This window comes from Rhinoderma darwinii, chromosome 4 (assembly GCF_050947455.1).
Source record: "Rhinoderma darwinii isolate aRhiDar2 chromosome 4, aRhiDar2.hap1, whole genome shotgun sequence".
In the NCBI taxonomy this organism is placed as follows: Eukaryota; Metazoa; Chordata; class Amphibia; order Anura; family Rhinodermatidae; genus Rhinoderma; species Rhinoderma darwinii.
In genome coordinates this window covers 182,211,792-182,237,365 of record NC_134690.1, presented here as the reverse complement: position 1 = coordinate 182,237,365, position 25,574 = coordinate 182,211,792, and the positions used below count along the sequence as shown (strand labels likewise).

General features: G+C 42.2%; 1 protein-coding gene across 1 annotated transcript in view; it reads right to left on the bottom strand.

Annotated features, from left to right (window-relative positions):
* Nucleotides 1-25,574, bottom strand: part of LRRC1 (leucine rich repeat containing 1) — a 172,842-nt gene that overhangs the window by 91,818 nt on the left and 55,450 nt on the right. The window contains exon 2 of the mRNA XM_075861959.1: nucleotides 4,263-4,380. Within this exon, the coding sequence (XP_075718074.1) occupies nucleotides 4,263-4,380 (118 nt within the window). The remainder of the gene's footprint in view (nucleotides 1-4,262; nucleotides 4,381-25,574) is intronic.

Here is a 25,574-nt window from a genome sequence, read left to right as displayed (position 1 = left end):
ATCCTATTGGTTCTAATGGTACAAGATGTGCAGTGTGCTCTCCACCAGCAAATTGGAGTAAAACCATCCTGTTCTCGGGAGTGGGACACCAAGTGTTCAATGTTTTAGGATCTATCCAATTAATAGGTCATAAATCAATATAGTGGGAAAATCCCTTTAATGGCACTTAAAAGGCTTGATTTAACAAGGAATAAAATCCAGCACTTCCTCACAATAAAACTTGTGGTTTCATAAAATTGGTGTCAGATGGACTAACAACGCTTACGCATTTCAAGACAGTTTGGCCCCAAGTAATCGCAATGATAGTAACAGACATTATCCAGGAGCAATCTGTGTGGGTATTGATACTTAAGGTTGTGTAATCAAAAGCCGCATGGAAAAATAAAGTAATACAATAAATCAATCCTATAGTTTCATCCTGCTTGATACCTCACATGAAGCTTGAACATCCAAAACACTTCTCTATGTAAGAAATCGTGTCGCCAATAACCTCCTATGTTAGGTTTGTACACCCTTTCAATGCCATAGACCCTAAAGAAACTCTGTTGCCCTGATGTCTACTGATAAAAAAATCTGAACAGATTTCGGATAGCGTGAATCCTGCGTGCGTTAACCCCTCTGGTGCAGCCAAACATTTTAGCAGTAGGCATCAGGGCAACCTGAGTAGCTTTATGGTCTAAGAGATTGAAAAAAATGAACAAACTTAGAGCCGGGGACTGGCATTGCGGTTTCTTACATAGGAAGATGTTTGGGATTTCCAGAATATGAGGCATCCAGCAGGATTAAACTATAGAAATGATTTATTGTATCATTATTAGATTTAGTTTTTACTATACAGCTTTTGATTACAGAACCCCATTTAAACAATAACCACACACCTTACACCTGGATGACATAGGCATTGTCATGTGACCTGTATTGAAACATTGATTGGATGAGGTTTGTTTCTAAACTATGTAACATGTTACCATCATTGCTAGGACAAAGGGGCAAGTTGGCTCGAAACAGGTAAGCGTTGTTAGTACATCTGACACAGAGGAAAAAAAACAAGTTTTATCATGAGGAAGTGCGGAATTTTATGCTTGGTTAAATCCGGTCATTGGCATGTGATCCACCGAGCTGTCCACACATTCTCCACGTGTCCGGAGGTCAACACCAATGAGAACAATATGGTCACCGGGGTGAGCAGACTATAAACTTTTTTCTTCTTGTCCTGTTACTTCAAAGGCTTGTCCCGATCTAAATGCAGCTGGTCTATCAAACAGCAGTTATCACTGCAGACACTCATTTCCTCTGAAACGTAGTACCATACAAGACCCAATATATTTATTGTGCAACCATGATCTACATGGGTCGCAACAAGTCCTCCAGAAGGAAAGACACTCTATGTAGCTTATCTCCGCTCTTGATAATAGAAGGGGTCCAAAGCTGTTGGCCGCTATGTAGTGTTGCTCCATTATGGCAGAGTTATGATCATAGACTCTCTAGTTTACCTACTATGGCTACCGAATTTAAACTGGTCAGTGCCTCAAATGAGACAGGAAGTGGATTTTAAGGTGCCTGTATGCCAACAGCTATTGCTCCCCACTGACATGCACATTTGGCCGAGTGTGAAGGTTTATGTGAGTGGGGAGAGGGGAATATGACGCTTATAGTCGGAAGACTGATACATATTAAATAGTGTGAGTTCAGAGGACATCTAAATGTGTATAGGCACCTCTGTACCTCTGCTTTACATCAAACTGCAGCTCTGCCCGTTCACATTGTACCAGAAGCTCACCAGCAAGTCAGTCAGTGCATGGGGAGCTGATGACCAACACGTCATGAGGAGAATGGTTATAAAACGACAAGATCATCATCATCATGTAAATGCCATACGTACTAAATAAGAGTTCCGTGAAGAATCACTAATTATTCATGTAAGTTCAATTATAAGCGAATGTATATTAAAGTAGACCAACAAGATATTCATTGTTTAAAGGGCTCGCTGCGTCATGTCCCATCTGCAAGTGCTTAAAATTTTACAACGCATCTTATAAGCGCCGCTACGGATCATTCTGGACAGCTCCTGGGTCCTGAAAGGAAATCTTATATTTAGAAAGTCTGACCAGCTGCTTAAGTGTACAATGTTGCAGATTATGATAGCCCATTATAAACGTGTGGCTGTTTAAAGCCCCAGGTCCTGGTATCTCAGTATAATATCCAGAAAGGACCCGGAGTACTACAATCAGCCCGGGGCCACGACCAGAGAAAATATGGGCTTGTGGTTGCAGTAAAATGGAGTTTCATGCAGCCTTTCATGACAATTATTGTGTGTTATGAGAACTCATAACAGTACTTTACTAAACTACGGAATAGGGGCACACAGGTCTTCCACATTACCAGTGAATATGTACTTTTCTCTAAAAATATATATTCATTTTACAAAACATACTTTATTTCCACTTATCATGCTCTTTCTTTCTATACTCTGTCAGAAGACACAAAGGACACTTAAATCCAGAGAATATGAAAACCACTTCATCGTCAATAGTACATCTATATAAAATAGAAGAAAAACGGGCAGCTTACAGAACACTTACCACTCAACGCAAGGGTGGGAACCAGAACAAAGGAGCGTTCTAAATGGCAAAAGGTGACAGCAGGTCATCTCCCAAATCCTGTACAACACCATCCATATGGACATATAGCGGTGACAACCTACGTTTACAATTCGTGTGATAGTTCGGGCAAATATAGTACCGATGTTCGTTTAGCTCCATTTGCACGAAACAAATGCCTTGCTATCCATAACTGTGCTATCGATTCTGCCAAAAAGCTGAAACCTTATAGAACAGAGACTAACTGAAACAATTTGCAACGGAAGCATTACTATTGAAATCAATGGTAATGCAAACGGAAGCTATGGTTACAGTTTGCCTTTCCGTTAATGGGTTCCTCTGACGGAAAGATCTGACGGAACCCATTAATGGAACCTGAACGCTGATGTGAACTGGCCCTTAGAGACTTAACTAGAAATTGCTGGGCCCCATAGCAAACTTTCTAATGCGCCCCTCCCCAAAACATTAGCCATCTAAGTGAACATTAGGGGGAGGGCACACTTGCCAGAGTGGAGTGGGAAGACTTTATAAATACCTCCAGGAAAATACATAGACTTTCTCCTTAACCCTTTGGATTGTACTTAGAAGCAGGTTAAATAATAATAAATATGAAAGAGCAACACGTCCTGTGATATTCTTATTTTCATTCACTTCAATATACAAATCCAAATGGATTCTCTCTACCATCAGGGCTGCAGATAGGCAATGTCAATATGTAGTCCATAACCCCTTTATTTATGGCGTAGGTGAATGCAATCAAATATTCCCTGTTGTCCTTCATCTAAAATGACTGATAGTACAATGCACGAATCGGGAGAGACGGGTGAATCAGAGCCGGGCACTGAGCAGCCAGAGGGGACCTGCCCAGAGCACACTTCTCCCCGAGTCCTGCACTTATTAAACTATGTTAGGAGTAAAACATAGTTAAGTGTACTCCGGGCACCTGTTACCATATCATGCTGCCCACAGGGCAGCATATGTGGGCAGCACAATGTCGACAGGTTCCCTTAAAGGGGTTGGCTTATGAAACACATTTAGCACCTTTCCACTGGATTCAATGTCTTTGGGACAGATGAAAATAGAGTACAGCACTCGGCTATCTCAGCCACTCCCAATAGACAATGAACGCAGCGGTAGTGCGTGCCGCTCCATTCATATGGGGGACCCTCAGTCTCGTGATCGTGGGGGTCCCAGCGGTGGGAGCCAAAGCAATCATACATCTGTCCTACATATATATCCTGTGGATCAGTGATAAAAGGATTTCTTGGGCCAACCACTAAGGTCCCATGCACACGACCGCAAAAAACCTCCGTAATTGCGGACCGCAATTGCGGTCCGCAAAATCGGAGCCATTCACTTTTTCAACACTGACACCTTTCCGTAGCACTACGGAAGGGTGTCAGTGCCGTGGAAATGTTCCGGGAATTATGGAACATGTCCGTTCTTTCGCATTTTGTATGGGAGTACGGCCCGAAAATGCGGCTGTCAGTCAGCGGCCGGCCGTGCCTGCAATCGCGGGCCGTGATTGCGGGCACGGTCGTGTGCATGGGGCCTAAGTAAAACTTGTGGGGATGTGTAAAATCGGTCAGTATTTCTTCAAACTAAAGGATGTGATTAAATTAATAAACCTAATAAAAAGTTCTTTAGAAATTTCAGACTTACCATTACGAGACACATCAAGTTCCACTAACTGCATAAAGTTTGCTATCTCTGGAGGAAGTCGTTGAATTTCATTATCACTAAGACCAAGTTTTCTTAACTTCACAAGTTGGAAAAATTGCTGTAAGAAAATAAATTAAAATGTCAACTTAATAAAGAGGCAAATATTTCTAAAAATAATTAAACTAGTGCTACAAATTGTAAATAAATCTGTGGGTAGTAGGGGAAATCGGCTTTAAGAATACCACTTTTTAAGGCTTGTACCCGGTTTTCTTCTTATCTACCAAATCTATTGCGAGTTTATAATTGGGGATGGTTTCTGATCATTTGCATTTTTAACATTATTGGATATCTTATATAACTGCCTGTTAATATCATTACGGCAAAATCAAATTTATACATTGTAAAAGTATATCAAATACTAAGAAAAAAAAACTAATTTGAAAAATTTGTCTTGTGTTGCCATATTCTAAGAGCCATACCATTTTTTGCATGGCGAGCTGTAGTTTTTATTGGTGGCACTTTTCAGGAACACAAAAATAGTGTGTAGTATATATTAATCAAAAAGTTAATTGTTTATTGTTGTACATTGCTAAAATCAGACTACCATCGGCACCCCATGTTTGAGTCGAGGGAGGCGATGGGATGACAGAGGGGGTCCCTCCTCTTTCAGAAGGCAAAGATGTTGCGGTCGCTATTGACAACGCTATTTAAGTAGCTAAATGGCCAGGATCAGAGTTCTCTCCAATCCTGGCCATTACAGTAAAGTGTCAGCTGTAACATACAGCCAACACCCACTGAGTATGGCATATCCCCTACGGGATATGTCATCAATGTCCAACAGACGTGGGCCTCATCTATCCCTAGAACGCGGCCTCCTGACCCCCCAACCTACTACATCCTGCAGTCACCGAGTTAAGAAGTAGCCGGGAGTGTTGAGCTACGCAGTAGTCGGAAACGCCGATAGAAGTGAATGCGAGTAACTGAAACAGAGTAGCTCTCTGTGCTACGCGATTTATGTAACTCCCATTCCCTTCTACGGGAGTTACAGAAACCGCAAAGCTCAACAGTTTCCGTACTCCTGTCCACCTCGTAAATCCATGGTCGGGGACCAGCGACAGCAGGAGAAGGTAGGATGGGGGTCAGGGAGCCCCTTTCTGGAGATAACAGATCCCAGAGGTTGGACCCACACCGATTAACACATTTATGGCATTTCCTGTGTATATGCAATAAATGTGCGAGTTGGGAATAGCCTGTTAAACTATAAAGAGAGACAAAATAGGACAAAACATGCCACGAAAGCAGAATGCATAACTGCGTCCACTTATTATTTTGACAACATTCCATGAACCGAACCTTCATTCTGTAAACCATGTCCCTCATCTCCTACACAGAAAAAAGCACCTTGGGAAGTTCCCCCTACACGACACAACTCATTCCTGTAGGACGGATCCAAATTCTACCCCAAACTGTTTACTCAATGGATTGTTCTCATTTAGTTAAGAATGTCGCTCATCTCCTCCATGTTATTACTGCATACCAATGCAGGAACAGTCACTTCAGCCACGCACACACAACTAGACAGATACACAACACTGTAGGCAACATATCTGCCTGTAACACTAAATTCTTAGATTTATTATCTGCAAAAAATAACAAATAAAACCGGAGAATACATTGTAGACTTTCATTATTCCTTTTGAGAAATATACAGAACTCACTCCTATGTATTGTAAGGGGGGGGGGGGGGCACAACAGCAGCACTCTTTTATATACAGCACTGCAAAAAGGGTAGAATTTCAGTTAGAGGGAAGTAAAATGGTTATGGCTCATGCACACAACCGCCTCAGTTTTGCAGATCCTCGTGACTTCCGTGTGCGGTCCTTTTTTTGCGGACCCATACACTAGAATAGGTAAGACAGATCGCAAATACGGACAAGAATAGTACCGGTTCTATAATTTACAGAATGGATATGTGAATCCGCAAAAGAGACGGATGTGTGTCTGGCCCCATAGAAACAAAGGGTTCAGTAAGCGATCCACAATAAAAATACGTGTAGGAAACTGAAGAAAACAATGGTCGTGCGCATGAGCCCTTATGCTGAGAATATTAGAGTACAGGGAGACCCACTTTATATCTTATTAGTATAAGGGCTTATTCAGACGACAGGGAAAGTCGGCCGTGTGACGGACATTTTTATTTTTAACTGCCATCACACAGCTGCATTAAAATTAACGCATGTCTATGGGGCTATTCACACGGTTGTGTGTTTTTTTTTTTTAATGAACCCTGTGAACAGCCCGGGAAAAAAATAGGACATGTCCTATTTTTGCCTGTTTTCCCAGAACCCTCAATAGACTCAAGTCTATGAAGGATCTGCGAAAACTGGTCCCGCACAGGTGCAAATCGGCCGTTTTTCACACGGTCGTGTGAATATAGTCTAAGGATAAGTTATTAGCAAGTTTGGATTCATTTTTTTCTGCCATGCTTCTCTTGTAAAAAAAATTAAAAAGGGAAGGTCTCAGATTTAATTTGGAGTAACTAGATTTAAGGCCTCATGCACACGGTCGTAGCAGCGTGAATGGCCCGTGATTATGCCACAGATGGCCGTGAAGTGTCTTCCGCGGGTCATCCGCAATCACTGACACCGCACACAGAAAATGTGCATTCATTTCAATGGTGCTGGACTGCAATTGCAGACTGTAAAATTTTTCACATTTTTTCGGTCTGCAATTGCAGCCCCCACAAGGTCCGTGTAAATAATGGTCACGTGCATGGGCCCATAGAAACGAAATCAGTCCGCATATCATCCACGTTTTTGCGGATGTATTTCAGACACGAATACACGTTAGTGTGCACGAGGCCTAAGTCTATATAAGAGTAATAACAGGTTTTGTTTTTTTATGTTGTAGCGGTTTTTTTTTCTAAACTATCCTGTGAGCTTCCGATCTATAAGGCTGGAGGCATCTCCACCATGTTATGCTAGAAATGCCCAGCTAAGAGCGGTACCCAGGACGACCTGATGATCTTCCCGGTGGCTGCATAGACCGGCAACCGCATCTCTTATTTCGAAAATATCAATAGACTAATAGTCTTTAAGAAAATGATGGAGAACTGACCTTCCCCCCCCCCCAGGGACCATGTAGATGCATACAGAACCTTATCTGTGTGTATAGTTTTTCTATTTACATTTCTAGGCCTATAGCAGTACAATAGAGCTGTAACAGGCAGAGTGCACATCTGCGTTTGTATTTCTGTTCCATCATAAGAACAGAAAACCTAAAATAACGACTGTGCCCCATCTGTCACGACTATCACTAACCGCACGCCTGACTCCTTTAACTTTAAATCAGATTTGTCATAATCTGTTATTTTGCTGGAATACGAGTGCTGTATGCACTAAATTTAAAGAGGCTCTGTCACCACAGGTCCTTCAACCTTGGCGTCGAAAGAGAGAAGACGAATCAGCTCCAGGCGTCAGAGTACAGTTGAATCTGCAGCAGCATCACCGTGTCAGGTAAGCATAGTAAACTCCCTATTAACGAGCATATTACCCCCTCGGACGGCTGGAGCCCATGTATCTTCTCTGTCCGACGCCAAGGTTGAAGGACCTGTGGGTGACGTCACGCTGTGTGTCTGCAGTGAAAGAAGCTGGGTGGGAACGATGAGAAGAAGTGTATGATGCCGATTCGTCAGCGTCATACACTTCTATTCACAAACGCCCAGTTGGTAAAACGAGAAAACACACCCAGTTGTCCATTGAAAAGCTAATTTGCATAAATATAAAATTGCTCATAACTTGGACAAAACTTATGGTTTTTAAAAAAAAAACAAAAAAAACAAAACTTTGCTGTTATCTACATTGCAGCGCTGATCACATTCAATAGGAGATAGGGATTTGATAATCTGGTGACAGAGCCTCTTTAAAGAAACTTTGAGGGAATCGGTCATCAGTTTTGAGGCCACAAAGCTGCTGATAGAGCGATATAGGGGAGGGCATTGTTTACACCTTTTATCTCAGTCATGTAAGTTGTATGACCGAGAAATTGATGTTTAATCCCCGAGCGCCGCAGTCGCAAGTGCCAATGAAGTGGTTGACCTCACTGAATTTTATCAGCCCTGTCCCTCTGCACCGAGTGACAAAACTAGCAGTCTCCTGATTGGCCGTAAAAGCAGTCACTCAGAGAAGAGAGTGGCACTTGCGACCGCTGCGCCGGGGGAATCAAACTTTTTTTTTTTTGTCATGCAACAAGCATGACCAAAAGCAAAAAGTATGTTTACAATGCCCTTCCCTATATTGCTCTGTCAACAGTTTTGCGGCCTCAAAATTTATGACAGATTCCCTTTAATCCCCACCCTCTGCTTACACGATCTCAGTCTACACAGAAAAGCAGACAAGTGAGCAGCAGGGAACAGGAATATTGTGGCGATTATCATAACTGGAATAATTTGAGATATTTTTTTTTTATATGGGGGAGTCATCTGTTTTTAATAATAGGTCATGATAAATTCTCTTCAACAAGACTACAATTTGTAAAAATCTTACTCAAATTGCATTTAAAAAAAGATAATGTATATTAAAAAAAAAAAAAAAACAATACAACAGCACTCTGCAAGTGCTAAGGCTGAATTCACATCTGCATTCAGGTTTCCGTTGCTCTGCTCAGCCATAGGAGCAGAACAAGGAAAAATGTGGATGTACTAGATAAGTTGCATGAGGGACACCCACGTCATAAGATGTAAAAGGGAATGTACAATCTTTTAGGCCCCATGCACACGAACGTAAAAACGCCCGTAATTACGGCACGTTTTTACGGGCCCATGGACTTCTATTGGCCACGGGTACCTCCCCGAATGCTTACGGGAAGGTGCCCGTGCCGTTGAAAAATATAGAACATGTCCTATTTCAGGCCGTAATTACGGCATGGGCAGGCCCATAGAAGTCTATGGGGCTCCCGTAATTACGGGTAACTACGTGTGTGCACCCGTAATTACTGGAGCGTTGCTGTCCAGGGTGCTGAAAGAGTTAAACGATCGGCAGTAACTCTTTCAGCACCCTGGACAGTGACTTCCGATCACAATGTAGATCAACCCGTAATAATAATAATAAAATAAAAAAAATACGTTCATACTTACCCAGAATTCCCTGCTTCTTCCTCCAGTCCGGCCTCCTTGGATGACGTTTCAGCCCATGTGACCTCTGCAGCCAATCACAGACCAATCACAGGCTGCAGCGGTCTCATGGACTGCCGCGTCATCCAGGGAGGTCGGACTGGATGTCGAGAGGGACGCGTCACCAAGACAACGGCCGGGTAAGTATGAATTTCTTTTACTTTTTCTGCAGAAAGGGCTGTCCCTTCTTTCTATCCTGCACTGATAGAGAGAAGTGGCTGCCGATTACTGCAGTGTAATTTTGCAGCGAAAACGTGCCCATAAATACGGGTGGAATACGGGTCGAATACGTGTGACCAAGGACCCGTATTTACGCCAGTATTTACGGGAGGACAAAAATAAGTTAGTGTGCATGAGGCCTTACACATATATTCTTCTAAGTCAAATCATGAAACGGAGTTCGAGGCCATTTGGAAAAACAAAAGCAGCCTGAACTCAAATTTGTTGCTATGAGCATTATATTCACCTCCGGCTCGAACACATCCCATCATATGTATTCGGGCTCCTGTACGCTGCCATATACGAGACAGATCTGTAATACGGTGCCCATAATCTATCTACGGATGTCTAAGATTCCATACAGAGTAATAGAGAACTTTGTTCCTCAGGGATTCATATGGAACATTATTAATTGCAGCCACATCATTACAGCACTATTTATATGCCCGAAGTCACATTCCCATGTACATGTATTCTCTTCTATAATTATAGACCCTATAAAAAATAAAAAAACTTGCACAAAGTGCCAATTAAAGATGGAAGCTCATGTGAAAAATTTATACAACGAAGTGCTGAATTCACCAAAAAAGGTCTTAAAATGCAACAGCTATAAAGGAACAGATTTTTAATGGAATGTGGGAGTGCGATTTCCATAAATGTTATTTGCTGCAATAAAAAATTATGTGTATTATACGGTCTCTGTGGATTTACCAATAAAGACTTTATAAATGCTTTCTGGCTCTGCTTTCAATAATTTTTTAACTTTTACATGCACAGTATTCAGACAGCTGACATGAGTGCTAAGCTTTATGCAGTTCACATCAGCCTGATCTGGTCTCGGCACTAAGGTTAGACCCTTGCATCTCAAAACACCTAGGCCAAAACTTGGCACGGACTGAAGTGAATGGATCCCAGGAGCTAGTAACGTTTATAAACCTAGTCTAGGGGTGATGGATACTAGCAAAGCACATCTAAAGCGAGCTGCGGTGTTCCTCAACATTGGGACTGAATAAACATTCAGCACGGCCATTGTATTCTTGTTGGGTACAAGTAAAACCCAGAATACTTACCCATGGCTTCACAGGAAACTGTCAAAAAGCAGCCCTTCCACATAAGGCATTCTTAACGCCTTCCCGACCGCCATCTGTCTGGACGGTGGGCGGTGCAGGTCCCCAGTCTACAGCAAGTTAGTATAGGAAAACCAAACCAAGCACTCAAATATAGAGATAAATGTAGTATTTAGAATTTTTTTAAAATTGGGTTGGTTTTTCCTATACAAATTGTGGGAAGTCCAAAGCCAAACCCTCATAGCACCTGAACGTTTTATCCAGGAGTGCAATCCATCATTCTCTATCTATACAGCAAGTTAGTAACAGCTTCTGTTCTTAGAAAAGCCTAGTGAATACAGCGGGGGGACCAGCAGAAACTCAGACCCCTGCTGTTTAACCCTTTGTTCAATGCAGTCATGATTAAAAGGGAACTGCCCTCGTATGACACTATCAATTTAGTGGCTGTATACGTATGCAATGGAAATGGTCACAATGTAATTGCTGCATGCATTATACTCTTTAACCCCTTAACGCTCCATGACCTACTATTAGGTCATGCTAACTGTAGCGTTCGCGCTCAGTGACCTAATAGTAGGTCATGGAGTAAACACGGCGCCGTTCGCGCGGGGCGCGTTCATGAGCTGTGATAGCTGCTGTTTCCGACAGCAGGCTATCACTGCTCAATGTGCCGGGTCCGATTGCGGAGCTCCCCCGCCGATTAACCCCTCAGAAGCCGCGTTCAATAGCGATCGCGGCTTCTTAGGGGTTAATCCGCCATCGCCGGCCTGCTACATGATAGCGGCCGACGATGGTGACTATGGCAACCGGACACCAAACAATGGTGTCCGGCTATGCCATAGACGGAAGCCTAGTGGGTCCTGACAACGTCAGGACCCACTATGCTTGCTGTCAGTTCTAATACACTGCACTACGCATGTAGTGCAGTGTATTAGAATAGCGATCAGGGCCTCCTGCCCTCAAGTCCCCTAGTGGGACAAAGTAATAAAGTTTAAAAAAAGTTAAAAAAAGATGTGTCAAAATAAGAAAATAAAAGTTTTAAAAGTAATAAAAGTAAAAGTCCCACTTTTTACCTTATCAGTCCTTTATTATTAATAAAAATATATAAACAAACAAATAAACTATACATAATTGGTATCGCCGCGTCCGTAACGGCCTGAACTACAAAATTATTTCATTATTTATCCCGCACGATGAACGCCGTAAAATAAAATAATAATAAACCGTACCACAATCACAATTGTTTGGTCACTTCACCTCCCAAAAAATGGAATAAAAAGAGATCAAAAAGTCGCATGTACCTAAAAATGGTCCTGATCGGAACTACAGTTCGTTACGCAAAAAATAAGTCCTCGCACGGCTTTATTGATTGAAAAATAAAAACGTTCTGGCTCTTAGAATAAGGTAACACAAAAAGTGAATGATTGTTTACAAAACGTATTTTATTGTACAAACGCCATAAGACATAAAAAAAACTATAAACATCTGGTATCGACGTAATCGTATCGCCCCGCAGAATAAAGTGAATATGTCATTTATAGCGCACGGTGCACGCAGTAAAAAAAAAAAAGTATACAAAAACAATAGTAGAATTGCTGTTTATTAGTCACCACGCCACCTAAAAATAGAATAAAAACTGATCAAAAAGCCGCATGCACCCCAAGAAAACTACAATGGCTTCCTCAAGGGGTCTAGTTTCCAAAATGGGGTCACTTTTGGGGGGTTTCGAATGTTTTGGCACCACAAGACCTCTTCAAACCGGACATGGTGCCTAATAAAAAAGAGGTCTCAAAATCCACTAGGTGCTCCTTTGCTTCGGAGGCCGGTGCTTCAGTCCATTACCGCCCGAGGGCCACATGTGGGATATTTCTCTAAACTGCAGAATCTGGGTAATAAGTATTGATTTGCGTTTCACTGATAAATCCTTTTGTGTTATAAAAAAAATGGTATAAAGAGGATTTTCTGACAATAAAAAAAAAAGTTAATTTCACCTCTACTTTGCTCTAAATTTCTGTGAAACACCTAAAGGGTTCATAAACTTTCTAAATGCTGTTGTGAATACTTTGAGGGGTCTAGTTTCTAAAATGGGGTGTTTGATAGGGGTTTCTAATATATAGGTCCATCAAAGCAACTTCAGAACTGAACTGGAACCTAAAAAAATAAGTAAATGAGGCAATACTTCGCTTCTCAAATTATACTGATAATGAGCCGTGCCCACCCCGAGATGACCCCAGTTTTGACCGTTTCTATAAACGGAGACCCCTATTAGACCGTTTCAGTGCCCGGTTTTCCCAAGCATACACCCCAGAGAAGTGTTTTTCTATTGATGAGTCCCTGGTACATTTTAAAGGGAGTGTTCAATTCCGCCAGTACCTGCCGGGTAAGAGGGCAAGGTATGGCGTGAAGATGTATAAGCTGTGCGAGAGTGCATCAGGGTATACCTACAAATTAAGGATATATGAAGGGAAGGACACCAGTATTCAGCCCCCAGAATGCCCCCCCCCTTACTGGGAGTTAATGCAATAATTGTGTGGGATTTGGTGCACCCACTGCTGGACCAGGGTCACCACCTCTACCTGGATACCTACAGATTTAGGATGTATGAAGGAAAGGCCACCCCCAAACCAGATTGCATCCTGGACTACAATAGGTACATGGGAGGGATGGACTTGTCAAATCAAGTCCTGAAGCCCTACAGCGCCATGCGGTGTGGTATAAGAAGCTGGCCGGGCACATCATACAGATGGCTTTGTACAATGCGTACGTGCTACGTCGATGTGCAGGCCAGAGGGGAACTTTCCTGGAATTTCAAGATCTAATCTTTAGGGACCAGGAAGGGGGGGTACCCAGTACTTCTGGAAGCGAGGCCACACACATGGTACCAGGGCAACACTTTCCAGGAGAAGTTCCCCAAACCGGTGGAAAGGGAAAGAGTCAAAAGAGGTGCAGAGTCTGCTATAAGAGGGGGATAAGGAAGAACACAATATACCAATGTGACACGTGTCCCGAAAAACCAGGGCTCTGTATAAAAGATTGTTTTAAAATGTATCATACATCCCTTGATTTTTAATTTACCCTGATGCACTCAGCACAGCTTACCCCCCTCATCTTTCCCTTCTGAGCCCTGCCGTATGCCCAGGTAGCTGATAACAACCACATGTAGGGTATTGCCGTACCCAGGAGAACCCACATTACAATTTAAGGGGTGTATATCTCCGGTGGCGCATGCTGGGCACACTATATTGGACACTGAAATGGCATATATATATATAAATTGCAAATCTCACACTGCACCATCTGCTGCGCATTATCTTTTACACAGTACCTGTGGGGTCAAAATGCTCACTACACCTCTAGATGAATGTCTTAAGGGGTGTAGTTTTTAAAATGGGGTCACTTCTCAAGGGTTTCAACTGTACTGGTACCTCAGGGGCTTCTGCATACATGACTTCGCACCAGAAAAGCTCCAGTAGGCCAAATGGTGGTCCTTCCCTTCTAAGCCCTGCCGTGTTCCCAGGCAGCTGATAACAGCCACATGTCGGGTATTGCCGTACCCAGGAGAACCCACATTACAATTTAAGGGGTGTATATCTCCGGTGGCGCATGCTGGGCACACTATATCGGACACTGACATGCCATATATATATATATATATAAAATTGCAAATCTCACTCTGCACCATCTGCTGCGCATTATCTTTTACACAGTACCTGTGGTGTCAAAATGCTCACTACACCTCTAGATGAATGTCTTAAGGGGTGTAGTTTTTAAAATGGGGTCACTTCTCGGGGGTTTCAACTCTACTGGTACCTCAGGGGCTTCTGCATACATGACTTAGCACCAGAAAAGCTCCAGTAGGCCAAATGGTGGTCCTTTCCTTCTGAGCCCTCCCATGGGCCCAAACGGCAGTTTATGACCACAAATGGGGTATTGCCGCACTAAGGACAAATTGGGCAACAAAATGGGGTATGTTGTTCCTTGTGAAAATAAGAAATTTTGATCAAAAATGACATCTTATTGGAAAAAATATCATTTTTTTCATTTCACAGCCCAATTCAAATAGGTGCTGTGAAAAAACTGTGCGGTCAAAATGATAACAAAAACCATAAATGAATTCCTTGAGGGTTGTAATTTCCAAAATGGGGTCACTTCTGGTGGGTTTCCATTGTTTTGATACCTCAACACCTCTTCAAACCTGGCATGCTGCCTAAAATATATTCTAATAAAAAAGAGGCCTCAAAATGCACTAGGTGCTTCTTTGCTTCTAGGGCTTGTGTTTTAGTCCACGAGCGCACTAGAGGCACATGTGGGACATTTCTAAAAACTGCAGAATCTGGACAATACATATTTAGTAGTCTCTCTGGTAAAACCTTCTCTGTTACAGAAAAAAATTGAATAAATTTGAAATTCAGCAGAAAAAATGAAATTTGCAAATTTCATTTCCACTTTGCTTTAATTCCTGTGAAATGCCTGAAGGGTTAAAAAACTTTCTATATGCTGTTTTGAATACTTTGAGGGGTCTAGTTTTTAAAATGGGGTGTTTTATGGGGGTTTCTAATACATAGGCCCCTCAAATCCACTTCAGAACTGAACTGGTACCTTGAAAAAAAGGCTTTTGAAATTTTCTTAAGAATATGAGAAATTGCTGTTTATGTTCTAAGCCTTGTAACGTCCAAGAAAAATAAAATAATGTTCAAAAAACGATGCCAATCTAAAGTAGACATATGGGAAATGTGAACTAGTAACTATTTTGGGTGGTGTAACCGTCTGTTTTTCAAGCAGATGCATTTAAATTCTGAAAAATGCTATTTTTTGTAAATTTTCTCTAAATTTTGCAATTTTTCACAAATAAAGACTGAATATATCGACCAAATTTTACCACGAACGTGAAGCCCAAAGTGTCACGAGAAAACAATCTCAGAATCGCTTGGATAGGTTTAAGCATTCCGACGTTATTACCACATAAAGTGAAATATGTCAGATTTGAAAAATGGGCTCTGAGCCTTAAGGCCCAAACTAGGCTGCGTTCTTAAGGGGTTAATAAAAACAAACAATGGGAACATAAAAGGAAACTTCCCTCTACGATCAAGTCACCGAAAACACGGTGACGCGATCAGAGACTGGAGGAAACCACTGCAGTCCTTCCTGACATATTCGGTATCTACACAACCATAATAACCTAAAGAATTAAATTTAACAGGTTATGAAGTGTGAAATACGAACGGGACAAAAATAAAGTGAGCAATGCCGAAAATCACTTTTTTCTATATTCACGGTGCAACAATAAAAATATATTACACAGTAACTTACTTGTACGCCCCCAAAAAAAATAAAAAAAAATATCCCACATAAAACAAGGTCTTATAGCCCCGTCAATGTCTAAATGAAAAACTGTTTGCTAGTCTTTTCAGGCCTGTCATCATTAAAGGGTTAAAGGTGTTTAACAATCTTACAATGCTGTAACAGAAGTAACACTCACCCTACCAATCCTCTGTCACACCCGTGCAAATGCTTCCTGGTTCCCCCTGCTGGGCTCTGCTTTTACTGCAATGACGTGTCAACACGACATGTGAATTCTGCAGCCAATCACTGGCTGTAGCAATGACATGTTCACACCACTGAGGTCCCCGCTGCGTCCAGTGTTTGGCTGCCACAGTCGTATGTTGTGTTAACATGTCATCGCTGGAACAGGTAGAGCAAAGACTGGCAGGGTACACAAAGCAGCGCTAATAGAGGGGGGTATTTTGAGTGGGGGGGCCAAATTCCACAACATACATATACCCTAAAAAGACATATGGAAAGGAGGTGTCGTGGTGAAACATCCCCTTTAATGACGGTATACCGAAAAAGCAAGCAATCTAAGACAATGAATCGAAGTCAAATGCACCAGAATAATGGAATAGATACCGCACGACAAATTTCTTATTTATGGTGCAAAAAACGGATTCAGAACGCGACCATGTCCCTTATTGTCTCATAATGCTAAAGAAGAAAGTGCAGTCTACACTTTTTATGCATCTTGCAGCAATACAGCATGTATGCTTTCATGATAGCAGGGAGCTAGCAATAACCGCCACAACGGACACTCAAATGTAAGTGACCCCAAGTATCACAATTGGCTGTTTATACCCCTTCCTCACAAAATGTGGCCAACATAATTAAATAATAATCTATAATAAAAACACTTAGCTCTTCCAATATTTTATTATTTTTTTTATCTAAAGAGATGTAAAGACAAAAATGAGCAGTTTTCCCATTACTGCTTAGTTCCATTGTGTACTTGCTGTTCTACATGCAAAAAGTAAAATAAAAATAAAATTAAAAATGGTCATCCGAAGAGGAACAGTTGAGTTGGCAGGCTATACTTCTGTAGCAATGAGAAAGCTCTTTGTGCCACAAAATAATTGTGTTGTCCTGTACAAGTCACAAGTGTATTGAATGGAACTGGAAAATGTCAAGTAGTATTAGTCACACTCATGCGGAATAAGAATCTGATCAGACCCAAAAGAAGTTTTAGAATGAGAAAAACATGCACTACAATTTAATAAACAAGAAAGTTATTTTTATTCAGAATGTAGAAGACTGCATAGAAATATTTTTTTAAACAACATTCTAAACCTAGAAAATGCACAAATAAATGTAAGACATACACCATTACTTCCTTCATTTCCTCCTTTTCTTTGTTCCCGTTGGTCGCATATTACAATTAAAACCAGCAAATACATAAAGAATAATTATATAATCTTCTGTGTGTGTCTCAGAAGCTCAGCTCTGTCCTGGTCACTGTCCTGTGTCTTGGTCAGACAACTGGCTGAAGCAGGAGCCTCCCCCTCTGCCCTGTCTGCAGTAGGACAAAATATTTTTAAAACACGCCCCCTCGTTTAAGCATTGACCATCAGCATATTTCCCAAATGGAAAGCTGAAAATTAAAAGATTTGTAGGAAACCAACGTTTGGGTTCTATGCAGGATTTCTACGAGACTTCGTTTCAGGAACATGTCAAAAATTCTGCAGACTGCCAAAAAGCGTGGGCAAATACAGTGAAGCTTGAAAGTTTGAGAACCCCTTTAGAATTTTATATATTTCGGCATAAATTTGACCTAAAACGACATCAGACTTTAACACAAGTCAAACAAGTAGATCAAGAGAACCAAATCAAAACAAAAGAGTCCTTGAAACCCTGCCATAGTTGTTCAGTGTTCTCCTGATATTAACATTAGCGAAGGTGAGAAATGCCTTTAGTTGCTTAGGGGCCGTTCACATATGTCCGATGTCTGCTTCAGTTTACCTCCGGCGTGTTGCAGAAGAGCCGGAGGCAAACTGATACTAGAACAGATCCCATAGCTTTCTATGGGATCTGTTCTGGCACGGGAGAGCCAAATGAGAGCTCGCAGGGAGCCAGATCCCAAAAAGTTACCTGCAGCGTTTCTGGGTCCGGCGCCTAGGAAGGTCTGGCGCCGTACCCTATCTTAGTACATTGTAGCCGTATGAATGCTGGGTGCTGCCGCATGCACCTTCTGGCAGCAGCCGGCGAGAAAGGTGGATGGGAGCTGGGAGCGGAATCCCCGGTCATAGCATTGCTGGGGATTCCTCTCCAAGCGGAGCCCCTGACTACCTCCCAACAGTCCCGGATTCAGCGGGGCGGTGTCCCGGATTCAGCGGGGCGGTGTCCCGGATTCAGCGGGGCGGTGTCCCGGATTCAGCGGGGCGGTGTCCCGGATTCAGCGGGGCGGTGTCCCGGATTCAGCGGGGCGGTGTCCCGGATTCAGCGGGGCGGTGTCCCGGATTCAGCGGGGCGGTGTCCCGGATTCAGCGGGGCGGTGTCCCACTGTCAACAGTTGAACTAAAACTGAAGCAGGGAACCATCAGGCCCCTGCTACAGAATTAGTTCATAGCGGAGTAGAGGGAGCTCCTCTGTTCGCCGAGCATTCCCTGAGCACAGCGCTACTTTAAGCGCTGTGCTCGGGGAAGCACTTAACGTCACTGTCCATATATGATCTGGTCGGGGATTCCACTCATATATGGACATTGACGTCAGGATCTCCTGCTGGAGCGGAATCCCCAGCCAGTGTCGGCATTATCTACAGGGGGCGCGCCGTGTGTCATTATCTACAGGGGGCGTGCCGTGTGTCATTATCTACAGGGGGCGTGCCGTGTGTCATTATCTACAGGGGGCGCGCCGTGTGTCATTATCTACAGGGGGCGCGCCGTGTGTCATTATGTACAGGGGGCGCGCCGTGTGGCACGGAACAGATGCATAACAGATGCAAAACGACTGTCAAAAACAGACCTAGTTGGCCATTTTTAAAGATCTGATCTGAGCGGACAGCAGCTGACTTCTGGTCTCCATCTCTTGGCGCTGCACTGAATATAACACATTATATTACACATTACAATGTGTGTGTCCGACTTCAGTGTAGCGCTGAGGCCGTAGAAGAGAAGGAGAGCCCTGACATGTTACACAACAAGTATCTGATCTATCCCGTATCTAATGAAAAGCTCTTGCACCACTGATAAGATTGGCACATTTTCAGACCCTAGACTACTTTTTTGGTGGACCATTGTGGTAAAAAAAAAAAAAACTGATGAGCATCAACAACTCTTCTTCTGAGGTCATCAAAAATCACCTTTGTTCATGCCATGATTGACTTCCACATACAAGTATTATGAAGATCAGACTTTGATAGATCCCTCTTCTTTAAAGAGGCTCTGTCACCAGATTGTGCAACCCCTATCTGCTATTGCAGCAGATAGGCGCTGCAATGTAGATTACAGTAACGTTTTTATTTTTAAAAAACGAGCATTTTTGGCCAAGTTATGACCATTTTCGTATTTATGCAAATGAGGCTTGCAAAAGTACAACTGGGCGTGTTGAAAAGTAAAAGTACAACTGGGCGTGTATTATGTGTGTACATCGGGGCGTGTTTACTACTTTTACTAGCTGGGCGTTCTGAAGAGAAGTATCATCCACTTCTCTTCAGAACGCCCAGCTTCTGGCAGTGCAGATCTGTGACGTCACTCACAGGTCCTGCATCGTGTCGGCACCAGAGGCTACAGTTGATTCTGCAGCAGCATCAGCGTTTGCAGGTAAGTAGCTACATGATACTTCTCGTCAGAACGCCCAGCTAGTAAAAGTTGTAAACACGCCCCGATGTACGCACATAATACACGCCCACTTGTACTTTTACTTTTCAACACGCCCAGGTGTACTTTTGCAAGCCTCATTTGCATAAATACGAAAATGGTCATAACTTGGCCAAAAATGCTCGTTTTTTAAAAATAAAAACGTTACTGTAATCTACATTGCAGCGCCTATCTGCTGCAATAGCAGATAGGGGTTGCAAAATCTGGTGACAGAGCCTCTTTAATGTAGCGCTGTGCTCTGGGAGTCTTCTTGGCCAGGATCAGTTTTTAACGGTCGTCGCAAGGATTGATACCGAAAAACCGCCATTAAAAACTGATCCATTGAGTTCTATGGGGGCCTTCTGGCCTTGAAAACGGCCAAAAATTGGACATGTCCTATTTTTTCACACCCAGCATTCACGTGCCGTTTCTCACTGCCCGGTGAATGTAGCCTAAGGCAGTGGTGGCAGCTTGGGGGCCTAAATCCTCCTGACAGTGTGAACTCCCCCTTAAAGAGAAACCTGAGTTTTTGGACGCGGAAACCGCGCCGCAATACGCGCCAAATATGCCTCTTATTGATTTCAATGGGAGGCGGAGGATTTTTTTTTCCCGCGAGCGGAAAAAACCGGCTTGCGGGAAAAAGAAGGGACATGCCCCATCTTCGGGCATTTTGAGGCAGATTTTCCTCCTGCAAAAAACTCAGTGTGAAATCCAGACCTATGTTCACACGGAGTATTTTGCAGGCAGAATTTCTGCCTCAAAATTCAGTTTGGAAGTTTGAGGCAGATTTTCCTCTCCCTGCACGCCGATTTTCACAGCGTTTTTCGCCCGCGGCCATTGGGCGCTGCGGGCATAAAACGCCGCAAAATACGCTTTCTCTGCCTCCCATTGAAGTCAATGGGGGGTCAGAGGCGGAAACGCCCGAAGATAGAAGAGACATGCCCTTTCTCCCGCGAGCCGGTTTTACTGCTCGCAGGAGAAAACCGCCCCCGCCTCCCATTGAAATCGAGGGGAGGCATTTTTGGGCCGTTTTTGACTAGCTTTTTGGTGCGGTTTCCACGTCAAAAAACTGTGCGAACTTAGCCTTAGGCTATGTTCACACGGAGTCTTTTGCCGAGTTTTTTGACGCGGAAACCGCGTCGCAAAACTCGGCAGAAACGGCCCGAGAATGCCTCCCATTGATTTCAATGGGAGGCGTCGGCGTCTTTTTCCCGCGAGCAGTAAAACTGCCTCGCGGGAAAAAGAAGCGACATGCCCTATCTTCGGGCGCTTCCGCGTCCGACCTCCCATTGACTTCAATGGGAGGCAGGAGAAAGAGTGTTTTATGCCCGCGGCGCTCAATGGCCGCGGGCGAAAAACGGCGCGATAATTGCTATTCACACGGAGTATTTTGGGGGAGGAATATCTGCCTCAAAATTCCGTTTGGAGCTTTGAGTCAGATATTCCTCCCCCAAAATACTCAGTGTGAACATAGCCTTAAAGTGGTTTTCCCATCATCAATCACCTATCCTCAGGACCCCCAACGATCAGACATTTATTGCCTGTAGATAGCAGATTGATTGAAATCAATGGGAGGCATTTTTGCGGCGCGTTTTCCACGTCAAAAAAACTGTGTGAATATGTTGCAAGTTCCTCAAAGAACAGGTTACAATCTCACTATGAATTGTTTTCTGTTTTGCTCTACACCCTCACTCACCTTATTGAATTTTCATTTTATGTACAATTCAACTTGATTTTTGCAATATTTTAGCTGTTTTTCTATACAAACGTACTACTAATAAATCAGACTTTTCTAGGATGCAATATATAGCCTAGAACAAGCATGCTTACTAGCTGGAAAAAGTGCTTTATGTTTCTACTTGGTTTAAAGTACGCATCAAGTAAAGCTTCTAAAATACTTCACAATAATAATAATAAACTCCATATGGGTATATTCATACACTGCAGATTTGCTGCAGAAATGTGTCTGTCCAATTCATCTGAATGGGGCTTGCAGAAATCTATGTGTATGCTTCATGACAACCCCATTTAGATGTAGGAGGTCGGGTTCACATAATTTACAATAGCAAATCTCATCCACACGCTGCAGAAAAAAAAAAAAAAAAATCTAAGTAAAAGTCCATAAAATGACCTGCGGTACATTTTTTATGCTACGTAATCATTGCTCTTTTGTTGCGATTTTTCCCTATTGAATTCAATGGGGAGGTAAAAGCCGCAACAAATAGCAAATGCTGTGATTATTGCGGTGGAAAAGGTGCGACCCTGCCGCTAAAAAACACAAATCTGAAAAAAAATAAAAATTGTATACATGAACCGCTTCAAGACGCAGCCTGTAGCAGTTGATTTTTGCAAGTCCGACATGTCACTTGGTGGTAATAACTTTGGAATGCTTTTACCTATCCAAGCGATTCAGAGATTGTTTTCTCGTGAAATATTGTACTTTAGGTTAGTGGAAAAAATAAAAATTTGGTTGATAAATTCAATATTTATTTGTATTAGATACGAAATGTTAACTAGTAACTATTTTGGGTGGTATTACTATCTGCTTTACGAGCAGATATTTAAAATTTAGAAAAATACTAATACAAATAAATATTGAATTTATCAACCACTTTTTTTACAGTGTTCACCGTGGGCTATAAATGACAAATTTTACTTTATTCTGCAGGTCGATACGATACCATACGTATATAAAAAAAATTTATGTTTTGCAGTGCTTGCACAATAAAATTACGTTGTTTTTTTTTTATCATTTACTTTTTGTGTATTTTTTAGTCAAAAAAGCTGTGTAAGGGCTTGTTTTTTTGCGGGACGTATTGGTCGTTTTTATTGGTATTATTGTGGGGTACATGCGACTTTTTATTCTATATTTTGAGAGGGGTGGTGACCAAACATTAACAATTCTGGCATGGTTTCTTATTTTATATTTTTTGCAGCCTTCACTGTGCGGGAAAAATAACATTCAAATTGTATAGCTTGGGTCGTTATGAACGTGGTGATACCAAGCATGTGTTTTGTTTTTTTTGTTTGTTTTTTTAACGGTTTAATTTTTTGCCTATAATGAAAGTTATTATGGGGGGAAAAAAAGCAGTTTTTGCTTTAACAATTTTATAAAACATTTTTTTAATCCTTTTTTTGTCCCACTAGGGGACTTGAAGACTTGCAGCTCTGATCGCAGCTAGAATACATTGCACTACCTATGTAGTGTAATGTATTCTAAGGGTATGTTCACACGAGGTCATTACGTCCGTAATTGACGGACGTATTTCAGCCGCAAGTACCGGACCGAACACAGTGCAGGGAGCTGTGCTCCTAGCATCATAGTTATGTACGACGCTAGGAGTCCCTGCCTCGCTGCCGGACAACTGTCCCGTACTGTAATCATGTTTTCAGTACGGGACAGTTGTCCGGCAGCGAGGCAGGGACTCCTAGCATCGTACAGAAGTATGATGCTAGGAGCCCGGCTCCCTGCACTGTGTTCGGTCCGGTACTTGCGGCCGAAATACGTCCGTCAATCACGGACGTAATGACCTCGTGTGAACATACCCTTACTCTCATTGTGACGCTGACCGCTACAAACAGCAAAGCCTATGAGGACCAGCCGGAGACTTACACCCCCTGGCGTTGTCATAGCGATGGCTCCTTGTTTCTCCAGTTGTGGATCCAAAGTCTAAAAATTTAGGAGCCAAATTTAATTTTTTGCTCGCATATGTGACCATTTTAGTCACCATCTAGAGCCCTGTTGAGGGGAATTAGGAGGTCATAATTCAGGACAGAATAAGAAATGTATCACTTTTTGCCCACATTTAAGGCTTCGGTCCCGTTCGGACGTTTCCATCAGAATGGGACCCTGAACGGACACAAACTGACACTTTCGTTTCCATTACCATTGATTTCAATGGGGACGGATCCGATGCCCGTGGTTTCCGTTTGTCTGTGTTGTGCACCGGTTCCGTCATTTTGCCGGAAGCAATAGCGTAGTCTACGGATCCGGTGCACAACAAAGACCAATGAAAACCATGGAAACCGGAACCGCAACCATTGAAATCAATGGTGATGGAAACCTCTGGTTTCCGTTCGTGTCAGTTTGTGTCTGTTCTGGGTCCCATTCTGATGGAAACCTTTGACGGAACGTCAGAACAGGACCCCAACGCAGATGTGAACAGAGCCTAAATCAAGCACAATATAATAATGCACGGGAATAAACAGAATATTCATAGCCAGTCCAATCGACAGCCCGTTGAAGATTTACGGAGAGAAGTCATTCAGAACTTAACTTTGTGCACAGAATTGTAAAATGACTTGCTTGACTGATCTACAAAATCACGTAGCTTTGATGCAAACAGAAAGTGAGATTCCAAGTGGTAAAACATTGTGTTATTGATTGAGATCTGTGACACATCATTTCCCAGGCAGCGAGCTACTCTGTGGTAAGATGCGCAATAGTTGGATCCCATCTTTCCATTTAATCTTGTTACAGTATAAAATTCATTTCTCTTATCCTTCTCTGTGCTGGACCGCTGGATACACAATCAAAGCGAAAAGATCAAACGTTGACAGAATGCTTGACCTGATTTCTGCACTGTTCCAAAACATCCACAGGCTTAAAATAAGAGAGTGAGAACGAACAACAAGGCCGGTCACCTGGTTAAAAGTGCACTGGCATTTAAGCAACCCGACGAGTGATGTGGCGCGTGTTCGACAATCTACAGCATTTTTCTGATCGAGCAGAAATGCGCTTTATTCACAGATGACATTCTTATGTTTTCTGCAACTCTCACCTTCCTTCTGTATCAGACACTTGAGAACGGTGAGGCCCTCTCAGGACTGAAGGTCAATATTAGCAAATCTGTTGTGCTCAACCATACCATACTGGATAGATTGGTTAAACTGCTCAAGATTCATTTTGACTTTTAACCCCTTAATGACAAGCCTATTTTGGACCTTAATGACCAAGCTATTTTTTAAGTTTTTCAATCATCGCATTCCAAGAGCTATAACTTTCATTTTTGCGTCGACATAGCTGTATAAGGTCTTGTTTTTTGCGGGACAAGTTGTATTTTTTAATAGCACCATTTTTAGGTACATATTATTTATTGATTAACTTTTATTAACTTTTTTTGGGGGGGGGAATAGAAAAAAAAATCTGAAATTTCGCCACTCTTTTTTGCGTCCTAAATCTACGCCGTTTACCGTGTGGTATAAATAACACAATAACTTTATTCAGCGGGTTGTTACGATTGCAACAATACCAAATTTGTATAGTTTTTGTATGTTTTACTACTTTTACACAGTAAAAACGCTTTTTTTTTTTAAATTATTAGTTTTTGTGTCTCCATTTTTGAAGAGCCGTAACGGTTTTATTTTTTCGCCGATGCGGTTGTATGAGGGCTTTTTTTTTGCGGGAAGACTTGTAGTTTTTATTGGTACCATTTTGGAGTAGATGCGACTTTTTGATCACTTTTTATCACATTTTTTTTAAGTCAGTATTCACAGAAAACAGCAATTTTTCCATAGTTTTTTATTCATTTTTTTACGGCGTTCACCGTGCGGGTTAAATAATGTAATAGATTTATAGTCGGGGTCGTTACGGACGCGGCGATACCAAAAATGTGTAACTTTATTTTGTTTTTTTAATAGTAAAGCATTGTGTAAGGGGAAAAGCTGGGTTTTTCTTTTCTTTTCACATTTTTTTTTTAATTAACTTTATTAAAAAATGTTTTAACTTTTTTAC